Here is a 1,982-nt window from a genome sequence, read left to right as displayed (position 1 = left end):
GGCTTATTAAGGCTTATTAAGGCTTATTAAGGCTTATTAGGGTTTAGGGTTTAGGGTTTAGGGTTTACGTTCCGTCTTCACTAAACGCCAAGTCGAGGATTGCGTTTTTATGTCCGCGTAGCTGCACCCAACTTGCAGGCGTGCCGTAGACGTTGTAAACCACTGTAAATAAATTAAATAAATAAATAAATAATTAATTAAATAATATTTATTTATTTATTTATTTATTTATTTATTTATTTATTTGATAAATAAACTTATTAATAGGTCAGCCAGCTACAGACAGATACACGTTGTAAACCACTCCAAATAAATTAATAAAAATATATTAAATAAATAAAATAAATAAATAAATAAATAAATAAATAAATAAGCTAATTAATTAACAAGTTATAGACAGATACAAATAAAATAAAAACTGAACAAATTAATATAAATAATTTAAGTAAATAAATAAATAAATAAATAAATGAGTGGCTAAATTAATAAGTTGTCGACCCATAGACGGTGTAAAACAAAAAAAATTTAAATAATTGTTTTTAAAAAACAAACTAAGCAGCAACAGCAGCAGCAGCAAAGGCAGCAGCAGCAAACGCAGCAGCAGCAGCAGCAGCAGCAGTAGACGCAGCAAAGCAGCAAACAGAATAACAACAAGTCGCATCAAACCCCCAAACACACCACAATAAAAAAAGAAATAACAACAAAACAGCAGCTGCAGCAACAGCAACAGCAGCAACAGCAGCACCAGCAGCAACAGCAGCAGCAGCAACAGCAGCAGCAGCAGCAGAAGTGGGGCTTACAGACAGTCCTATCTGCTCCTGCTGTAGCAATATTTCTTCCGTCTATTGAAAAACGAACAGCATACAATTCCCCCTGCAGCAGCAGCAGCAACAGCAGCAGCAACAGCAGCAGCAGCAAATTGGTTGCAGTAGGAGCATGAGAAAGAGATGCTGCTGCTGCTACTACAGCAGCAGCACCAGAAAACCTGCTGCTGCTGCGGCTGTTGTTGTTGCTGCTGCTGCGCTGCAAAAAAGCTAGCAAAATCTGCGGCTGCTAACTACTCATGCTGCTCCTGCTGCTGCTGCTGCTGCTGCTGCTTGAGCTGCTGCTGCAGCTGCTTGAGCCGCTGCTGTTGCTGCTGTTGCTGCTGCTGCTGCTGCTGTTGCTGCTCACTGTGTGCCCCGTCAAGCGGAGTGTGGGGGCTTCGAGTCCAGATGTTCTCCCGGCTTCCTGCAGCAAACCATCAAACCCTAAACCCTAAACCCTAAACCCTAAAACCCTAAACCCTAAACCCTAGCTTGTAAACCCTAATAGCCCGCAGCTTCCACCAGCAGCAACCCGTGTAAAGCGTACACTCGAAAGAAGTGTTGCTGTTATGTTAAGAAGCCTCCTAAAGAAATAGCAATGTTCTTAGGGTTTGATTAGCGTTTAGGGTTTAGGGTTTAGGGTTTAGGGTTTAGGGCTTACATCCTTCTCAGGTGAAGCTGGAGTAATAGCTGTCGGTTCCGCCCCTCTAGGGGCTGCAACCAACGACATTTCTGCTGCTCTTGCTGCAACTGCTGCTGCTGCTCCTGCTGCAATTGCTGTCCCTGCTGCAACTGCTGCTGTTGCTGCTGTTGCTGCTGTTGCTGCTGCTGCGCGGCTGGTCTGTTACTGCCTGTAGTCTTGTCTGTCTCTGCAACAGCAGCAGCTGCTTCCTCGGCGAAATCCTTTAGCTTGATCTGCTGCTGTTTGCGCAGCGGCAGCAGCAGCAACAGCAGCAGCAGCAGCAAGAACAGAAGCAGCAGCAGCAGCAGCTGCTGCAGTGTTGGATCAGAAGTGAAGGAGTTTGCTGCAGCGTTTGTCTAAGCAATTTAAATTAAAAGAATTTAAAAGCAAAACGATCAAATAGCAGCAGAACTAAGGGCGAGGGCCCCCCGCATGCAGGCAGCAGCAGCAGCTGCTGCTGCTGCTGCTGCTGCTGCTACTGCTGCAGCTGCTGT

General features: G+C 44.6%; 1 protein-coding gene across 1 annotated transcript; it reads right to left on the bottom strand.

The window, feature by feature from the left end:
• Nucleotides 1-1,053: 1,053 nt before the first annotated feature.
• EAH_00059610 (hypothetical protein) lies at nt 1,054-1,536 on the bottom strand (the record flags this gene model as incomplete). Its single annotated transcript, XM_013397154.1, has 2 exons — nt 1,054-1,230; nt 1,468-1,536. 2 exons carry the CDS (start codon nt 1,534-1,536, stop codon nt 1,054-1,056), a joined length of 246 nt encoding a protein of 81 aa, XP_013252608.1.
• Between the last annotated feature and the right edge of the window lie 446 nt (nt 1,537-1,982).

The sequence above is a fragment of the Eimeria acervulina genome, genomic scaffold (assembly GCF_000499425.1).
Source record: "Eimeria acervulina Houghton genomic scaffold, Eah_scaff1423, whole genome shotgun sequence".
NCBI lineage: Eukaryota > Apicomplexa > Conoidasida > Eucoccidiorida > Eimeriidae > Eimeria > Eimeria acervulina.
This window is presented reverse-complemented; position numbering and strand designations above follow the sequence as displayed.